An 18,112-nucleotide genomic window follows, 5' to 3' on the forward strand; every position below is an offset into this window, starting at 1 on the left:
TTCCATAACAAACAGGATAATTTAAATACTCTGGCAGTGGCAATAAGCTTGAATGTTTGTATTTACATTTTTTTAGTTGATTTTCATAAAATATGCTATTTAAGTACTGTTTAACAAGTACTGATTTAAATTGTGTTTGCACAACAAATGTTTTGGCGCTTTTGTTCATGTGGGAGAATATTCCAATAAAGGTGCACTACACACTACTTTTGAATTCAATTAGGGTTTTGCGTATACAATGCAGTTAATCATGATTAATCGGAGAAATAGTGCAATAAATTCTGAATACAATTTTTAATCGTTGCCCACCCTTATTTTTTTTATATTCCATTATATGTTCTCCCGGTGACTGCGTGGGTTCCCTCCGGGTACTCCGGCTTCCTCCAACCTCCAAAAACATGCACCTGGGGATAGGTTGATTGGCAACACTAAATTGGCCTTAGTGTGTGAATGTTGTCTGTCTATCTGTGTTGGCCCTGCGATGAGGTGGCGACTTGTCCAGGGTGTACCCCGCCTTCCGCCCAAATTCAGCTGAGATAGGCTTCAGCACCTCCCGCGGCCCCAAAAGGGACAAGCGGTAGAACATGGATGTATGGATGGTATTCCCACTCCGAAAGGAGTAAATTACAAGAGTAAACTTACCCAATGATTTTCTGGGCTGCCAACATCAGTGGCGTCTGTCCATTGCAGTCGGGTCCATCTACTTCCTGGAAGGTGAATGGCAGGTAAGTCACGACTAACGCTACAGTTATGTCCGTAAATCCAAAGAAGATGCAGACCAAACAGTAACATATCAAGTCGAGGGTGTCCGTATGAACAAGTTGTAGGGACTCTGACCTGTCCCTTGGCTATAAGATACGCTGCGATGGCCATGTGCTGGAAGAGGATGGCGAGGTGAAGCGCCCGATAACCTTCTCCGTCTGCGATGGAGGGATCTGCTCCATACCTTATCAGCTGGATGACCATGAGGAGGTGGCCCTGTCTGCTCAGGAGAAAAAAAATCAACATACTGTTTTATATGGAAGGAATTGGAGACAAACTTACTAACTAGGAAGTATGTTATTTCCTGCAAAGGACGATCAAATATTACAACGGTTATATAATATTCAATCAGTGTTCTCACCTGATGGCCCAATGAAGAGGTGTAGAGTTCAGATCTCCTCCCAGCTGGTCAACTATCGCCCCTTTAGAAATGTAATAGCTGGCAAAAAACACAAGAAAATAAGCGGTAACAAGGTGTCCTCCATGAGTCCCACACTGTCCCTACAGCAGCATCGTCTACAAATTAAGAATGCATCACTGCTTCAATCGTTGATTCTAAAACGCGATTTAAGTCTTTAAAAATCACATGCCAGCTAGACAGAGACCGACACTACAGCCCGTCCTCGTACTTGACCAGCTCCAAACGATTATTGATGGCGGCCCAGTGTAAGAGCGACACGTTCTCCTTGTCCAGCTGCTTGACATCATATCCTGCTTCCACCAGCTCTTTACAGCGATCCAAGATGCCGAACCTGCGCGCACACAAAAAGAGAAAACATCAGCAAACGTTCCAGAAGAGGCTCAAATATCAACGTTAGGTTTAAAAACAACACAACTCCATAATGAAAACACAATCCACAATGATCTTATATTCACAGTAGGAAGAAAGCCAATGTTTAAAATACAGCACTGCAAACATATTTCAATGAAGGATTGTTTGAGGAGGAATGACAAAAAGGTGTGGCAGCTCTGCAGACAACCTTCCTCCTCATACATTTGGACCGAGCTGATCACTATCTTAAGCTAATGCACTTTTGCAGTTTGTCAGTAGAAACAAACTGACTGATCCTGGAATAATCACCATGCAGTGTTGTTCCGATATTATTTTATATAACTATTTAATTTAATTATATAACCATTACAATTTTTTTACCGGTACCTTGAGAACCTTTTCAAACACAGGGGTCCACAAAAAATGTCATTATTGGCTTTATTTTAACATACATTTCTTATTGCAACCAAAGAACAATTTTGGCATAAATAAAATAGTGAACCTATTAGGTAACTTCTCTTTTAGTAGTAAGTAAGGAAACAAAGGCTCATAATTTGGCTGCTGACATATGCAGTAACATATTGTGTCATTTCTCATATTATTATTTTGTCAACATTATGAGGGACAATCGTACGCTCACGCACTCCAATCTCAATTAGGGTTGGGCGATATATCGATATACATGATATATCGCGGGTTTGTCTCTGTGCGATATAGAAAATGACTATATCGTGATATTCGAGTATACATTCTCCCGCAGTTGCTTTTAGCTGCGGGCATTACACTACAGGCTCTTCCCACTCTTTGTTGTCTGTCCTTCTCACAGACAGCAAGCGCACCTTCTTACATACGTCACATACGTATAGGCCCTCGCAGAAAAGAGACGTAGCAGCATGGGTAACGTTTGCTGTGGTGTGAGTGGTAATACAAGAGAAAGAATGTGCGAATCTGGTAACAAATGAAGGAAGAATTAATTCCCAAGAAAAACAGCAGGGGGTCCATCGTCTGGCGGTGGTTTGGTTTTAAGTGGGAATATGTAAAACAGACAACCATAATTTGTCGAGTATGGGGCGAAAGCTTTGCTAGGAAAAGAAGCATTACTGCTAATATGTAGCATCATTTGAAAAGTCACCTACTAGAGAATGAAGAGTGCTTACTCTGCATGTCAACATCTCCATTCGGTGCCACACCAACAAAATGCCGAGGCAAACATTTCCACATCAACACCGTATGAAAAAATAGTCAACAACAGAAGGAGATAATGTCCGCAGTAACCTACCACATAGCGATTTGATTTCCTATTATGCAGCTCATCTTTATTTGACAGTTATTGAAATATTTTGTGTGACATCATGCACAAAAGTGCACTTTATTTGTTTTAAACGATTGTAGTGGCATTCTGTACAAAAAGTGCACTTTAATTTAGTGTTGTTCTGATATATCGTCTTAGTGACATCATGCACAAAAGTGCACTCATAGCTTGTTTTAAAATGCATGAAAGTTTAAAAGTAGCATATATTAATGCAGTATGAAGAAGAATGTTTTAATGTAGACACATAGAATCATCATACTGCTCTGATTATATGTATCAAGTGTTCATTCAAGGCTAAGGCAAAATATCGAGATATATATCATGGCCTAAAAATATTGAGATATTAAAAAAAGGCCATCTCGTCCAGCCCTAATCTCAAAGCTCCAACTTATTACTTCAGATACTTCTGTCGTTTAAATTCGGACATAGCAAAAGCTCACATATAATATTCCCATGTTTATATTGTTTTTGTTTTGATTCAAACAAAGAAAACTCTGATGCTGATAAAGCTTGTGCTTCATTTGATACCATGTAATTATAAAGATAGTAAAAGTACATTTTTTGCTTACACTAATTCAACAGTCCAGAGCTTTAGGAGCCAACGAATAGTAATGGTTGATTATTGGGATATTTGGTATTCCGGGGTGTTGAAAAGAGCAATGCACAACTGAACCAAAAAAAAATAAAATAACAAAACCACAATATGATCCTAATAGTGGATTTTGTGAACCGTTCCACCCTTAATATAGACGCAACAAACTAGTTATTTACAAGAAAGAACAATATACTGTGTTACAAATGCCTTACTGTGTTGCCTTCACTATGTCCCAACTGTTGCTGTCATCGAGGAGTGATCGTTTCTTCGGCTGGACACTGAGGTCCGGCGACTCATTGGCGTTTTTACCAAATTGCCCGTGAGAAGTGGGCATAAACGGAAGCACCATGCCACCGAACGCCGCTGCTCTGGGGCCATGGCTGTGTGAATGAGTGGAATGCCCATGGTGGCAACTTTGATTCTGCAAGTACAAACAGACAAATCAGTGTAAATGGACTGGAACTGATTCTTTGCAATAGCCATGAGTCAATACAAACATCAACAGTAACGATACCAAGTATAACAAGGTTAATGGTCGATATACAGTTGTTAGATCAGTATATTTTATTATCAAAAACATACTCTTTTGTTATTGTTTACAAACCTCAGGAAATAACCCAGCAGGCACAAGACATTAAAACAACGTTGAGAACTTGTTGAATTAGGTCCCGACATCAAGCAACTCAAACCTAACATTAAAACAACATGCTTCTTAAACAACGTTTAACCAATTTTGGGTTCTGACGTTGACTTGACCATTGAATTTTGGTCATTTTCCAACCAATATTTTACAACACAAATACAACGTTGAAACAACATGCTTTCTGACAACATTTATTCATGTTGTGTCATTGATTACACCATTGAAATTTGGTATTTTCCAAATCAACAACATGGATCCAATGTTAGACACCAACGCTGTCTCAATTTACAAATACATATAAATGCTCTCGGGTAAAAAAAATTCTTAAATCCATTTGCATGAGGGCAGCAGTTCAAAAATGTTATGTCTGAGGTGAGATGGGTCGCTAATGATGTTTTGGGCCTTTTTGAGGCACCTGGCACTGTACGGTTCATCTGGGGAGGAGAGAGCGCAGCCATTGATCTTCATGGCAGTTTTTATGACCCTCTGAAGTGTGTTTCTCTTTGCCTCTGTGCAGCCGGCAGACCATACACACATGTAGTATGTCAGCACACTCTATTGAGTGAAGTGGATTATATTTATATAGCACTTTTGTCCAGTGACTCAAAGTGGTTTACATAGTGAAAGCCAATACCTAAGTTACATTTTTAAACCACTGTGGGGGGCACTGGGAGCAAGTGGGTAAAGTGTCTTGCCCAAGGACACAACGGGAAAAGGCATGCTTTGAAAATCCGGGGGAGAAAGTGTAAATCTCGCGCTAGGCCGTACCCATATCCGCAGCAGGTCTCCAAGGTGAACAGCCTCTGGCAAGTAATACATCACCTTTTCTTTTAACAACACTCAATAAACATTTGGGAACTGAGGAAACTAATTGTTGAAGCTTTGAAAGTGGAATTCTTTCCCATTCTTGTTTTATGTAGAGCTTCAGTCGTTCAACAGTCCGGGGTCTCCGCTGTCGTATTTTACGCTTCATAACACGCCACACATTTTCGATGGGGGACAGGTCTGGACTGCAGGCGGGCCAGGAAAGTACCCGCACTCTTTTACTACGAAGCCACGCTGTTGTAACACGTGGCTTGGCATTGTCTTGCTGAAATAAGCAGGGGCGTCCATGATAACGTTGCTTGAATGACAACATATGTTGCCCAAAACCTGTAAGGACCATTCAGGATTAATGGTGCCTTCACAGATGTGTAAGTTACCCATGCCTTGGGCACTAATACACCCCCATACCATCACACATGCTGGCTTTTCAACTTTGCGCCTATAACAATCTGGATGGTTATTTTACTCTTTGTTCTGGAGGACACCACGTTCTCTGTTTCCAAATATAATTTGAAATGTGGACTCATCAGACCACAGAACACTTTTCCACTTTGCATCAGTCCATCTTAGATGAGCTCGGGCCCAGCGAAGCCGGCGGCGTTTCAGTGTGTTGTTGGTAAATGGGTTTGGCTTTGCATAGTAGAGTTTTATGAAGTGTTCCTGAGCCCATGTGGTGATATCCTTTACACACTGATGTCGGTTTTTGATGCGGTACCGCCTGAGGGATTACAGGTCCCTAATATCGTTGCTTACGTGCAGTGATTTCTCCAGATTCTCTGAACCTTTTGATGATTTTACGGACCGTAGATGGTAAAATTCCTAAATTCCTTGCAATAGCTCATTGAGAAGTGTTGTTCTAAAACTGTTCGACTATTTGCTTACAACGTGGTGACCCTCGCCCCATCCTTGTTTGTGAATTACATTTCATGGAAGCTGCTTTTATACCCAATCATGGCACCCACCTGTTCCCAATTAGCATGCACACCTGTAGGATATTCCAAATAAGTGTTTGATGAGCATGCCTCAACTTTTTCAGTATTTATTGCCACATTTCCCAATTTCTTTGTCACGTGTTGCTGGCATCAAATTCTAAAGTTAATGATTATTTGCAAAAAAAAATTTTTTTAATCAGTTTTAACATCAAATATGTTGTCTTTGTAGCATATTCAACTGAATATGGGTTGAAAATGATTTGCAAATCATTGTTTCCGTTTATATTTAAATCTAACACAATTTTCCAACTCATATGGAAACGGGGTTGGTATATCATCCAAAAGCGCAGATTCCAACCATTGAAATACTTTGTATAGTTGAAGACTTATGGTCGTTAGAAAACATGAGTGCAGCTAATAATGTCAGCTACAGTTTATATCTTAAAGGTCTGAAAAAGATTATTTGGGACTGTCCGGCGGGCCAGATTGAAAAGTTTAACGGGACGCATGTGGCCCCCGGGCCTTAATTGGCCCAGGTCTGAGGCAGAGGGACCCATTACCTCCCTCCTTGGCTTCAGCATCAAGGGTTGGAATTGGGGATGGAATCACCAAAAATGATTCCCGGGGGTTGGCCACCGCTGCTGCTCACTGCTCCCTTCACTTCCAAGGGGGTGAATTAGGGGATGCGTCAAATGCAGAGAATAATTTCACCACGCCTAGTGTGTGTGTGTGTGGTTGACAATCATTGGTACTTTAAAGGCCTACTGAAAGCCACTACTAGCGACCACACAGTCTGATAGTTTATATATCAATGATGAAATATTAACATTGCAACACATGCCAATACGGCCTTTTTAGTTTACTAAATTGCAATCTTAAATTTCCTGCGAAGTATCCTGTTGAAAACGTCACGGAATGATGACGCGTATGATGACGCGTGCGCGTGACGTCACCGGCCGTAGCGGACATGTTCTTCGGGCACCGATCACGGCTAAAATTTATCTGCATTTGTCGCACAATTACACAGTATTCTGGACATCTGTGTTGCTGAATCTTTTGCAATTTGTTCAATTAATAATGGAGAACTCAAAGAAGAAAGATGTAGGTGGGAAGCGGTGTATTGCAGCTACCTTTAGCAAAACAAACACAGCAGGTGTTTCCTCGTTTACATTCCCGAAGGTGAAGCTTTACTATGGAACAGAGCGGTCAAGCGAACATGGTTCCCGACCACATGTCAACAGTCAGGTCTCGGTGAGAAAATTGTGGTAATAAGTCGGCTCTTACCGTAGACATGAGCAGAGCTTGCGTCCTCCTGCAGTTGCGGACTCCCTTACCTTCTCCCACAGGAGACACTGGCGGTCACCACACCCGTGGCCACACCCCTCCGACTTTCAGGTACCATATAATCTCACTAAAACACTAGTAAAACAATAGGCAGATAAGGGATTTTCCAGAATTATCCTAGTAAATGTGTCTAATAACATCTGAATCGCTCCCACTGACCTCGCCTTTTTTTTTTTCCTAGTACTTCACTCTCACTTTCGCCATCCACGAATCTTTCATCCTCGCTCAAATTAATGGGGAAATTGTCGCTTTCTCGGACCGAATCGCTCTCGCTGCTGGTGGCCATGATTGTAAACAATGTGAGGAGTTCATGTACATGGGTTGTACTTGTATAGCGCTTTTCTACCTTCAAGGTACTCAAAGCGCTTTGACACTACTTCCACATTCACCCATTCACACTCACATTCACACACTGATGGAGGGAGCTGCCATGCAAGGCGCAAACCAGCACCCGTCAGGAGCAAGGGTGAAGTGTCTTGCCCAAGGACACAACGGCAGTGACTCGGATGGCGGAAGCAAAAATCGAACCCGCGACCCTCTGGTTGCTGACACGGCCGCTCTACCATATAAGTGTTCATGTACATATATACGTACATATAAATGTACATATGTACGTATATATGTACATGTATACATATGTCTCTGCCACAGCTGTCCTTTGTCACAGATTCTGTTCGTAATTATTACAGAGAGAATATGTAGGCTCAGTCAAGGCGTTGAGGTGAATCCGGTTTGGTGGATGCAGGATTAGGTCTCTGCTTTTTGAAGATGGCGTGGTCTTGTTGGCTTCATCTGAGTTCTACCACCCGTGACGTCACGCGCACATAGTCTACTACTTCCGGTACAGGCAAGGCTTTTTTATTAGCGACCAAAAGTTGCTAACTTTATCGTTGATGTTCTCTACTAAATCCTTTCAGCAAAAATATGGCAATATCGCCATTTGATCAAGATTGACACATAGAATGGACCTGCTATCCCCGTTTGGATAAGAAAATCTCATTTCAGTAGGCCTTTAAATTGAACTTTAAGTATGCGGAACCTACTGATGCGCGCGCACCTCCGCTGTCACTCACCCAAATCCGAACCGAAACCGTCATTTACACTGGAGAATGAACGCTCCCACTCGGGGTCAGGAATGATGCAAACATGAACACGACGCTAGTTGCCATTGTTTACTAGCTGCCATTATTTACTAGCTGCCATTGTTTACTATCTGCCATTGTTTACTAGCAGCTGCTAGCACGCTCATGCTAACAGTCTTGACAGTTGCGTCTCAGCTTCTTCCGCCTTCTAGCAAACTTACCGACAAACTGCCTTGTCAACGCGACAATAAATTCAAAATACGTCCAGATAAAACTGCGCCGTCTCCGACACAGGCGGGAGTTGTTAAAATATAAAAGCTACTTACGCCACCGCCTTGGTCCCAGTCCATTTTGTTGTGAAGGAATTAAGGGAAAGTTCCTACTAATGATGGACAGGCCGGAGTCAGAATTCTACTTCCGTTATTGGCCTTTCACAACAAAGCTCGGAATGTTTTTGTTTTGTTTGTTTTTACGCGTAGAAAAACGTAACAAAATTTTTCCGCGTAAGCTATTTTTTTCTGGGTTAAAATCAGATAATATTACAACTATCAGAAGTTTACTGAACCGTGTTCTGCGTTTGATCGTATACTTTATTTTGAAACCGGTTTAGTCAGTGTTGCTACCTTGATTGTCTTTTCCTGAAGTTTGTCATTTACTCTATCATTTCTCCAAACTCAACTCTCTTAAAAGCCCGTTTCCGCCATTAAAAGAAAGGAAAAACAAACCAACAAGTTATAATTGTAAGATAAAAAAAAAAATCATGATTATGGAGAAAGAAAAATCTTTATCATCAATCAATCAATCAATGTTTATTTATATAGCCCTAAATCACAAGTGTCTCAAAGGGCTGCACAAACCACTACGACATCCTCGGTAGAGCCCACATAAGGGCAAGGAAAACTCACCCTAGTGGGACGTCAGTGACAGTGACAATGATGACTATGAGAAACCTTGGAGAGGACCGCATATGTGGGCAACCCCGCCTAGGGGACCGAAAGCAATGGATGTCGAGCGGGTCTAACATGATACTGTGGAAGTTCAATCCATAGTGGATCCAACACAACCGTGAGAGTCCAGTCCAAAGTGGATCCAACACAGTAGCGAGAGTCCCATCCATAGTGGAGCCAGCAGGAAACCATCCCAAGTGGAGGCGGATCAGCAGCACAGAGATGTCCCCAGCCGATACACAAGCGAGCGGTCCATCCTGGGTCCCGACTCTGGACAGCCAGTACGCGTAGAACAGGGGTCACCAATGCGGTGCCCGTAAGGACCAGATGAGTCGCCTGCTGGCCTGTTCTAAAAATAGCTCAAATAGCAGCACTTACCAGTGAGCTGCCTCTATTTTTTGAATTGTATTTATTTTCTAGCAAGCTGGTCTCGCTTTGCTCGACATTTTTGATTCTAAGAGAGACAAAACTCAAATAGAATTTCCATCCATTTTCTACCGCTTATTCCCTTTTGGGGTCGCGGGGGGCGCTGGCGCCTATCTCAGCTACAATCGGGCGGAAGGCAGGGTACACCCTGGACAAGTCGCCACCTCATCGCAGGGCCAACACAGATAGACAGACAACATTCACACTCACATTCACACACTAGGGCCAATTTAGTGTTGCCAATCAACCTATCCCCAGGTGCATGTCCTACAGCTGCAGCACCTGTATTGTGCTGCTGAAGTAAATACATTTTTTTGGATTTTTGCAAAAGGGTCCCCCCTTACGAAATTTTAGCGAAAAAAAGTTTTTCAAAAATATGCATTTTCTGCCATTTTCGGGTTCTGTCGGGACTCCTGATGACGTTTTGAGACATCTCCTACAACTACAGCACCAGTATTGTGTTTCTGAAGCAAATCTGTTTTTTAAAAATTTTAAAACCTTTTTTAGCGAAGATTTTTCGCCAAAAATATGCATTTTCTGCCATTTTCGGGTTCTGTCGGGACTCCTGACGACATTTTGAAACATATCCTACAGCTGCAGCACCTGTATTTTGCTGTCGAAGTAAATACATTTTTTTGAATTTTTGCATAAGGGTCTCCCCCCTTACGAAATTTTAGCGAAAAAAAAGTTTTTCAAAAATATGCATTTTCTGCCATTTTCGGGTTCTGTCGGGACTCCTGATGACGTTTTGAGACATATCCTACAACTACAGCACCTGTATTGTGCTGCTGAAGCAAATCCGTTTTTTTGAATTTTTGCATAATGGTCCCCCCTTACGACATTTTAGTGAAAAAAAGTTTACCAAAAATATGCATTTTCTGCAATTTTCAGGTTTTGTCAAGACTCCCGATGACGTTTTGAGACATCTCCTACAACTACAGCACCAGTATTATTTTTCTGAAGCAAATCCGTTTTTTAAAAATTTTAATACCTTTTTTAGCGAAGATTTTTCCCCAAAAATATGCATTTTCTGCCATTTTCGGGTTCTGTCGGGACTCCTGACGACATTTTGAAACATATCCTACAGCTGCAGCACCTGTATTGTGCTGCTGAAGTAAATACATTTTTTTGGATTTTTGCATAAGGGTCCCCCCTTACGAAATTTTAGCGAAAAAAAGTTTTTCAAAAATATGCATTTTCTGCCATTTTCGGGTTCTGTTGGGACTACTGATGACGTTTTGAGACATCTCCTACAACTACAGCACCAGTATTGTGTTTCTGAAGCAAATCCGTTTTTTAAAAATTTTAATACCTTTTTTAGCAAAGATTTTTCCTCAAAAATATGCCTTTTCTGCCATTTTCGGGTTCTGTCGGGACTCCTGACGACATTTTGAAACATATCCTACAGCTGCAGCACCTGTATTGTGCTGCTGAAGTAAATACATTTTTTTGGATTTTTGCATAAGGGTCCCCCCTTACGAAATTTTAGCGAAAAAAAGTTTTTCAAAAATATGCATTTTCTGCCATTTTCGGGTTCTGTCGGGACTCCTGATGACATTTTGAGACATCTCCTTCAACTACAGCACCAGTATTGTGTTTCTGAAGCAAATCCGTTTTTTTAAAATTTTAATACCTTTTTTAGCAAAGATTTTTCCTCAAAAATATGCATTTTCTGCCATTTTCGGGTTCTGTCGGGACTCCTGGCGACATTTTGAAACATATCCTACAGCTGCAGCAACTGTATTGTGCTGCTGAAGTAAATACATTTTTTTGGATTTTTGCATAAGGGTCCCCCCTTACGAAATTTTAGCGAAAAAAAGTTTTTCAAAAATATGCATTTTCTGCCATTTTCGGGTTCTGTCGGGACTCCTGATGACGTTTTGAGACATCTCCTACAACTACAGCACCAGTATTGTGTTTCTGAAGCAAATCCGTTTTTTAAAAATTTTAATACCTTTTTTAGCAAAGATTTTTCCTCAAAAATATGCATTTTCTGCCATTTTCGGGTTCTGTCGGGACTCCTGACGACATTTTGAAACATATCCTACAGCTGCAGCACCTGTATTGTGCTGCTGAAGTAAATAAATTTTTGGGGATTTTTGCATAAGGGTCCCCCCTTACGAAATTTTAGCGAAAAAAAGTTTTTCAAAAATATGCATTTTCTGCCATTTTCGGGTTCTGTCGGGACTCCTGATGACGTTTTGAGACATCTCCTTCAACTACAGCACCAGTATTGTGTTTCTGAAGCAAATCCGTTTTTTTTTTATTTTAATACCTTTTTTTAGCGAAGATTTTACCCCCAAAAAATGCATTTTCTGCCATTTTCGGGTTCTGTCGGGACTCCTGACGACATTTTGAAACATATCCTACAGCTGCAGCACCTGTATTGTGCTGCTGAAGTAAATACATTTTTTTGGATTTTTGCATAAGGGTCCCCCCTTACGAAATTTCAGCGAAAAAAAGTTTTTCAAAAATATGCATTTTCTGCCATTTTCGGGTTCTGTCGGGACTCCTGATGACGTTTTGAGACATCTCCTACAACTACAGCACCAGTATTGTGTTTCTGAAGCAAATCCGTTTTTTAAAAATTTTAATACCTTTTTTAGCAAAGATTTTTCCCCAAAAATATGCATTTTCTGCCATTTTCGGGTTCTGTCGGGACTCCTGACGACATTTTGAAACATATCCTACAGCTGCAGCAACTGTATTGTGCTGCTGAAGTAAATACATTTTTTTGGATTTTTGCATAAGGGTCCCTCCCCCCTTACGAAATTTTAGCGAAAAAAAGTTTTTCAAAAATGTGCATTTTCTGCCATTTTCGGGTTCTGTCGGAACTCCTGATGACGTTTTGAGACATCTCCTACAACTAGAGCACCAGTATTGTGTTTCTGAAGGAAATCCGTTTTTTAAAAATATTAATACCTTTTTTAGCAAAGATTTTCCCAAAAATATGCATTTTCTGCCATTTTCGGGTTCTGTCGGGACTCCTGACGACATTTTGAAACATTTCTTACAGCTGCAGCACCTGTATTGTGCTGCCGAAGTAAATACATTTTTTTGGATTTTTGCATAAGGGTCCCCCCTTACGAAATTTTAGCGAGAAAAAGTTTTTCAAAAATATGCATTTTCTGCCATTTTCGGGTTCTGTCGGAACTCCTGGTGACGTTTTGAGACATCTCCTACAACTACAGCACCAGTATTTTGTTTCTGAAGCAAATCCGTTTTTTGAAAATTTTAATACCTTTTTAGCGAAGATTTTTCCCCCAAAAAATGCATTTTCTGCCATTTTCGGGTTCTGTCGGGACTCCTGACGACATTTTGAAACATTTCCTACAGCTGCAGCACCTGTATTGTGCTGCTGAAGTAAATACATTTTTTTGGATTTTTGCATAAGGGTCTCCCCTTACGAAATTTTAGCGAAAAAAAGTTTTTCAAAAATATGCATTTTCTGCCATTTTCGGGTTCTGTCGGGACTCCTGATGACGTTTTGAGACATCTCCTACAACTACAGCACCAGTATTATGTTTCTGAAGCAAATCCGTTTTTTAAAAATTTTAATACCTTTTTTAGCGAAGATTTTTCCCCAAAAATATGCATTTTCTGCCATTTTCGGGTTCTGTCGGGACTCCTGACGACATTTTGAAACATTTCCTACAGCTGCAGCACCTGTATTGTGCTGCCGAAGTAAATACATTTTTTTGGATTTTTGCATAAGGGTCCCTCCCCCCTTACGAAATTTTAGCGAAAAAAAGTTTTTCAAAAATGTGCATTTTCTGCCATTTTCGGGTTCTGTCGGAACTCCTGATGACGTTTTGAGACATCTCCTACAACTAGAGCACCAGTATTGTGTTTCTGAAGGAAATCCGTTTTTTAAAAATATTAATACCTTTTTTAGCAAAGATTTTCCCAAAAATATGCATTTTCTGCCATTTTCGGGTTCTGTCGGGACTCCTGACGACATTTTGAAACATTTCTTACAGCTGCAGCACCTGTATTGTGCTGCCGAAGTAAATACATTTTTTTGGATTTTTGCATAAGGGTCCCCCCTTACGAAATTTTAGCGAGAAAAAGTTTTTCAAAAATATGCATTTTCTGCCATTTTCGGGTTCTGTCGGAACTCCTGGTGACGTTTTGAGACATCTCCTACAACTACAGCACCAGTATTTTGTTTCTGAAGCAAATCCGTTTTTTGAAAATTTTAATACCTTTTTAGCGAAGATTTTTCCCCCAAAAAATGCATTTTCTGCCATTTTCGGGTTCTGTCGGGACTCCTGACGACATTTTGAAACATTTCCTACAGCTGCAGCACCTGTATTGTGCTGCTGAAGTAAATACATTTTTTTGGATTTTTGCATAAGGGTCTCCCCTTACGAAATTTTAGCGAAAAAAAGTTTTTCAAAAATATGCATTTTCTGCCATTTTCGGGTTCTGTCGGGACTCCTGATGACGTTTTGAGACATCTCCTACAACTACAGCACCAGTATTATGTTTCTGAAGCAAATCCGTTTTTTAAAAATTTTAATACCTTTTTTAGCGAAGATTTTTCCCCAAAAATATGCATTTTCTGCCATTTTCGGGTTCTGTCGGGACTCCTGACGACATTTTGAAACATTTCCTACAGCTGCAGCACCTGTATTGTGCTGCCGAAGTAAATACATTTTTTTGGATTTTTGCATAAGGGTCCCCCCTTACGAAATTTTTGCGAAAAAAAGTTTTTCAAAAATGTGCATTTTCTGCCATTTTCGGGTTCTGTCGGAACTCCTGATGACGTTTTGAGACATCTCCTACAACTACAGCACCAGTATTGTGTTTCTGAAGCAAATCTGTTTTTTAAAAATTTTAATACCTTTTTTTAGCGAAGATTTTTCCCCCAGAAAATGCATTTTCTGCCATTTCCGGGTTCTGTCGGGACTCCTGACGACATTTAAAAAAAATTCCTACAGCTGCAACACCTGTATTGTGCTGCCCAAGTAAATACATTTTTTGGGATTTTTGCATAAGGGTCCCCCCTTACGAAATATTTGCGAAAAAAAGTTTTTCAAAAATGTGCATTTTCTGCCATTTTCGGGTTCTGTCGGAACTCCTGATGACGTTTTGAGACATCTCCTACAACTACAGCACCAGTATTGTGTTTCTGAAGGAAATCCGTTTTTTAAAAATTTTAATACCTTTTTTAGCAAAGATTTTTCCTCAAAAATATGCATTTTCTGCCATTTTTGGGTTCTGTCGGGACTCCTGACGACATTTTGAAACATATCCTACAGCTGCAGCACCTGTATTGTGCTGCTGAAGTAAATACATTTTTTTGGATTTTTGCATAAGGGTCCCCCCCCCTTACGAAATTTCAGCGAAAAAAAGTTTTTCAAAAATATGCATTTTCTGCCATTTTCGGGTTCTGTCGGAACTCCTGATGACGTTTTGAGACATCTCCTACAACTACAGCACCAGTATTGTGTTTCTGAAGGAAATCCGTTTTTTAAAAATATTAATACCTTTTTTAGCAAAGATTTTCACCAAAAATATGCATTTTCTGCCATTTTCGGGTTCTGTCGGGACTCCTGACGACATTTTGAAACATATCCTACAGCTGCAGCACCTGTATTGTGCTGCTGAAGTAAATACATTTTTTGGGATTTTTGCATAAGGGTCCCCCCTTACGAAATTTTAGCGAAAAAAAGTTTTTCAAAAATGTGCATTTTCTGCCATTTTCGGGTTCTGTCGGAACTCCTGATGACGTTTTGAGACATCTCCTACAACTACAGCACCAGTATTGTGTTTCTGAAGCAAATCCGTTTTTTAAAAATTTTAATACCTTTTTTTAGCGAAGATTTTTCCCCCAAAAAATGCATTTTCTGCCATTTTCGGGTTCTGTCGGGACTCCTGAAGACATTTTGAAACATATCCTACAGCTGCAGCACCTGTATTGTGCTGCTGAAGTAAATACATTTTTTTGGATTTTTGCATAAGGGTCCCCCCTTACGAAATTTTAGCGAAAAAAAGTTTTTCAAAAATATGCATTTTCTGCCATTTTCGGGTTCTGTCGGGACTCCTGACGACATTTTGAAACATTTCCTACAGCTGCAACACCTGTATTGTGCTGCCGAAGTAAATACATTTTTTTTTATTTTTGCATAAGGGTCCCCCCTTACGAAATTTTAGCGAAAAAAAGTTTTTCAAAAATGTGCATTTTCTGCCATTTTCGGGTTCTGTCGGAACTCCTGATGACGTTTTGAGACATCTCCTACAACTACAGCACCAGTATTGTGTTTCTGAAGCAAATCCGTTTTTTAAAAATTTTAATACCTTTTTTTAGCAAAGATTTTTCCCCCAAAAAATGCATTTTCTGCCATTTTCGGGTTCTGTTGGGACTCCTGGCGACATTTTGAAACATATCCTACAGCTGCAGCACCTGTATTGTGCTGCTGAAGTAAATACTTTTTTTTGGATTTTTGCATAAGGGTCCCCCCTTACGACATTTTAGCGAGAAAAAGTTTTTAAAAAATATGCATTTTCTGCCATTTTCGGGTTCTGTCGGGACTCCTGATGACGTTATGAGACATCTCCTACAACTAAAGCACCAGTATTGTGTTTCTGAAGCAAATCTGTTTTTTAAAAATTTTAATACCTTTTTTAGCAAAGATTTTTCCCCAGAAATATGCATTTTCTGCCATTTTCGGGTTCTGTTGGGACTCCTGGCGACATGTTGAAACATATCCTACAGCTGCAGCACCTGTATTGTGCTGCTGAAGTAAATACATTTTTTTGGATTTTTGCATAAGGGTCCCCCCTTACGAAATTTTAGCGAAAAAAAGTTTGGTCAAAAATATGCATTTTCTGCCATTTTCGGGTTCTGTCGGGACTCCTGATGACGTTTTGAGACATCTCCTACAACTACAGCACCAGTATTGTGTTTCTGAAGCAAATCTGTTTTTTAAAAATTTTAAAACCTTTTTTAGCGAAGATTTTTCCCCAAAAATATGCATTTTCTGCCATTTTCGGGTTCTGTTGGGACTCCTGACGACATTTTGAAACATTTCTTACAGCTGCAGCACCTGTATTGTGCTGCTGAAGTAAATACATTTTTTTGGATTTTTGCATAAGGGTCCCCCCTTACGAAATTTTAGCGAAAAAAAGTTTTTCAAAAATATGGATTTTCTGCCATTTTCGGGTTCTGTCGGGACTCCTGATGACGTTTTGAGACATCTCCTACAACTACAGCACCAGTATTGTGTTTCTGAAGCAAATCCGTTTTTTAAAAATTTTAATACCTTTTTTAGCGAAGATTTTTCGCCAAAAATATGCATTTTCTGCCATTTTCGGGTTCTGTCGGGACTCCTGACGACATTTTGAAACATATCCTACAGCTGCAGCACCTGTATTTTGCTGTCGAAGTAAATACATTTTTTTGAATTTTTGCATAAGGGTCTCCCCCCTTACGAAATTTTAGCGAAAAAAAAGTTTTTCAAAAAATATGCATTTTCTGCCATTTTCGGGTTCTGTCGGGACTCCTGGTGACGTTTTGAGACATCTCCTACAACTACAGCACCTGTATTGTGCTGCTGAAGCAAATCCGTTTTTTTGAATTTTTGCATAAGGGTCCCCCCTTACGACATTTTAGTGAAAAAAAGTTTACCAAAAATATGCATTTTCTGCAATTTTCAGGTTTTGTCAAGACTCCCGATCACGTTTTGAGACATCTCCTACAACTACAGCACCAGTATTATTTTTCTGAAGCAAATCCGTTTTTTAAAAATTTTAATACCTTTTTTAGCGAAGATTTTTCCCCAAAAATATGCATTTTCTGCCATTTTCGGGTTCTGTCGGGACTCCTGACGACATTTTGAAACATATCCTACAGCTGCAGCACCTGTATTGTGCTGCTGAAGTAAATACATTTTTTTGGATTTTTGCATAAGGGTCCCCCCTTACGAAATTTTAGCGAAAAAAAGTTTTTCAAAAATATGCATTTTCTGCCATTTTCGGGTTCTGTTGGGACTACTGATGACGTTTTGAGACATCTCCTACAACTACAGCACCAGTATTGTGTTTCTGAAGCAAATCCGTTTTTTAAAAATTTTAATACCTTTTTTAGCAAAGATTTTTCCTCAAAAATATGCCTTTTCTGCCATTTTCGGGTTCTGTCGGGACTCCTGACGACATTTTGAAACATATCCTACAGCTGCAGCACCTGTATTGTGCTGCTGAAGTAAATACATTTTTTTGGATTTTTGCATAAGGGTCCCCCCTTACGAAATTTTAGCGAAAAAAAGTTTTTCAAAAATATGCATTTTCTGCCATTTTCGGGTTCTGTCGGGACTCCTGATGACGTTTTGAGACATCTCCTACAACTACAGCACCAGTATTGTGTTTCTGAAGCAAATCCGTTTTTTTAAAATTTTAATACCTTTTTTAGCAAAGATTTTTCCTCAAAAATATGCATTTTCTGCCATTTTCGGGTTCTGTCGGGACTCC

At 40.0% G+C, this 18,112-nt stretch overlaps 1 protein-coding gene across 2 annotated transcripts in view; it reads right to left on the bottom strand.

Moving 5' to 3' along the window:
- Nucleotides 1–18,112, bottom strand: part of zdhhc13 (zinc finger DHHC-type palmitoyltransferase 13) — a 437,024-nt gene that overhangs the window by 29,046 nt on the left and 389,866 nt on the right. The window contains exons 1-6 of one of the 2 annotated variants that reach the window (XM_061887481.1): nucleotides 8,594–8,703; nucleotides 3,654–3,862; nucleotides 1,392–1,514; nucleotides 1,124–1,201; nucleotides 838–982; nucleotides 643–707 (exon numbers count right to left, since the gene is read on the bottom strand). In XM_061887481.1, the coding sequence (XP_061743465.1) occupies nucleotides 643–707; nucleotides 838–982; nucleotides 1,124–1,201; nucleotides 1,392–1,514; nucleotides 3,654–3,862; nucleotides 8,594–8,617 (644 nt within the window). In that variant the 5' untranslated portion in view covers nucleotides 8,618–8,703. Of the gene's footprint in view, nucleotides 1–642; nucleotides 708–837; nucleotides 983–1,123; nucleotides 1,202–1,391; nucleotides 1,515–3,653; nucleotides 3,863–8,593; nucleotides 8,704–18,112 lie in introns of those variants that run through there. The other variant, XM_061887482.1, reaches the window with a different exon arrangement.

Source organism: Nerophis ophidion, linkage group LG25 (assembly GCF_033978795.1).
Source record: "Nerophis ophidion isolate RoL-2023_Sa linkage group LG25, RoL_Noph_v1.0, whole genome shotgun sequence".
Classification (NCBI taxonomy): Eukaryota; Metazoa; Chordata; class Actinopteri; order Syngnathiformes; family Syngnathidae; genus Nerophis; species Nerophis ophidion.